The sequence below is a fragment of the Culex quinquefasciatus genome, chromosome 3 (assembly GCF_015732765.1).
Source record: "Culex quinquefasciatus strain JHB chromosome 3, VPISU_Cqui_1.0_pri_paternal, whole genome shotgun sequence".
Lineage (NCBI taxonomy): Eukaryota > Metazoa > Arthropoda > Insecta > Diptera > Culicidae > Culex > Culex quinquefasciatus.
In genome coordinates this window covers 140,386,124-140,388,381 of record NC_051863.1, presented here as the reverse complement: position 1 = coordinate 140,388,381, position 2,258 = coordinate 140,386,124, and the positions used below count along the sequence as shown (strand labels likewise).

Genomic DNA, 2,258 nt, shown 5'->3' with positions numbered 1-2,258 from the left:
CTTCATTCCTCGTTGGACCGCAGTGCAAGTCGTGTCATTTTTTTATTTTCAGTTTTTAGCTGAAATTAGAAAAAGAGATTGCAATTTTGTACATTTTAATTTGTAACTAGTGAAGTTACTTTGTCTTTTGTCTCATTTGAACCAGTTTAAGTGCCAAATAGGTGTGGAACAATGGCCGCATTGACGAAAGGTATGTCGCTTTCGGTATGATAAGTATAACTTTCACCATCCTAGAATATATATTCAGTAATCTTATCAGTTTATATAACGTACGAAATATGCCCGCAATCTTTGAACAATGGAGAAGATACTCGGCTTCCCGGTAGATGAATGTAGTTATAACCTGAGTCGAAAGTCCGCTTGACCGATGGGGATGCTCAGTCGTCGTGCAAAGTCATAGTGCTGTTATTGGGTCAAAGTCCGATTACGACTACTTTTCTGAGCTGTCTGGCTGAGATGTAAGCAGTATTGGACTCGCTGATGTTTAACTGTGTTGGGTTGGATGGTTGATTCAGAGATTGCTGAGTCTTTAGGTTTAAGATTATTTGCTAAACATTTGGATGTTGATAAGACCTAGGTATTTGTTTAAATATTATTGAGATTGTTATTATTCGTTTGATTTCCAGGAGTCTTCATTGTTGGAGCCAAGCGTACGGCTTTCGGCACCTTTGGAGGGGCGTTCAAGAACACGAATGCCACCCAGCTGCAGACTGCTGCGGCCAAGGCAGCCCTGGATGCTGCCGGCGTTAAGCCAGATCAAGTCGACTCGGTCAACATTGGTCAGGTGCTGGTGCTGTCGTCCTCGGATGGTGCTTTCTTGCCTCGTCACGTGTCACTGCACTGCGGAATTCCAATCGAGAAGCCGGCCCTCGGAGTGAATCGTTTGTGTGGATCTGGGTTCCAGTCGATCGTGAATGGAGCTCAGGACATCATCCTGGGTTCGGCGAAGATTTCGCTGACCGGAGGAGTGGACAACATGAGCCAGACTCCGTACACCGTGCGGGGAGCTCGTTTCGGAATTCCTCTCGGTACCAACCCAGCGCTCGAGGATGCCCTGTGGGTTGGCCTGAGCGACTCGTTCTGCAAGCTTCCGATGGCGCTGACTGCGGAGAATCTGGCTGAGCAGCACAAGATCCCTCGTGATAAGGTGGACGCCTTTGCGCTGCGTTCCCAGCAGCTGTGGAAGAAGGCCAACGACGAGGGTGTGTTCAAGAATGAGATCACGCCCTTCAAGCTGAAGGTTAAGGGCAAGGAGGTTGACTTTGCTGTCGACGAACATCCCCGTCCGCAGACTACCGCCGAGGGTTTGGCCAAGCTGCCAGCGTTGTTCAAGAAGAACGGCTGCGTTACCGCCGGAACTGCCTCCGTAAGAACTTTTCCCTCAAATCTACTATCATTCAAATATTAACACATCTAATTGCATTTTAGGGAATCTGTGACGGAGCTGCCGCCGTCATCCTGGCCTCGGAAGAAGCCGTCAAGGCGCACAACCTGACCCCACTGGCGCGCCTCGTTGCGTACAGTACCGTCGGAGTGCCGCCGGAGATCATGGGCATCGGCCCCGTTCCCGCCATCGAGAACGTCCTCAAGGTGGCCGGACTGTCCAAGAGCGACATCGATCTGTACGAAATCAACGAAGCGTTCGGCGTCCAAACCCTCGCCTGCATTCAAGCGCTCGGCCTCGACTCCAACCAGTTCAACCTGAACGGTGGTGCGATCGCGCTGGGACATCCGCTGGGAGCGTCCGGATCACGCATCACCGGTCATCTGGTGCACGAGCTGAAGCGCAAGAACCTGAAGCGTGCCATCGGATCGGCCTGCATCGGAGGCGGACAGGGTATTGCGCTGCTGCTGGAGTCGGTTTAGATTTGTTTTTTTGTTTGTACTCAGGGGTGGTTTCACTGCAAGCATTTTCTTGAAAGTCGTGTTTTTAGCGACGAATTTTCATATTTATCGTAATAAAGAAGATATTTTTCTAACTGTAAAGTTGATGATTTTCATTCAGGTTCAAATATTCGTTTGCAAAATGTGATTTCAGCAAAGAATTTTCCGATTCCATATTGAAAAAGAGGAGAACTAAAATGAAAAAATGTGGAACCTAAAATAGTGTGCCTTATAAAATTTTAAGTAGTAATCTTTACACTTAAAACTCGATTCTTATTTAAAATAGTAGTTTATGCAACAAGTTACAAAAAGAATATTTATTCTGCACGAGTCGTACAGCGAGTTGAAAAATTCGACGAGTGCTGAATAAATCA

General features: G+C 47.5%; 1 protein-coding gene across 1 annotated transcript; it reads left to right on the top strand.

Annotated features, from left to right (window-relative positions):
* On the top strand, positions 1–1,986 carry LOC6033583 (3-ketoacyl-CoA thiolase, mitochondrial). Its single transcript, XM_001843959.2, has 3 exons — positions 1–190; positions 627–1,366; positions 1,429–1,986. Exons 1-3 carry the CDS (start codon positions 172–174, stop codon positions 1,864–1,866), a joined length of 1,197 nt encoding a protein of 398 aa, XP_001844011.2. The 5' UTR covers positions 1–171; the 3' UTR covers positions 1,867–1,986.
* Positions 1,987–2,258: the final 272 nt, after the last annotated feature.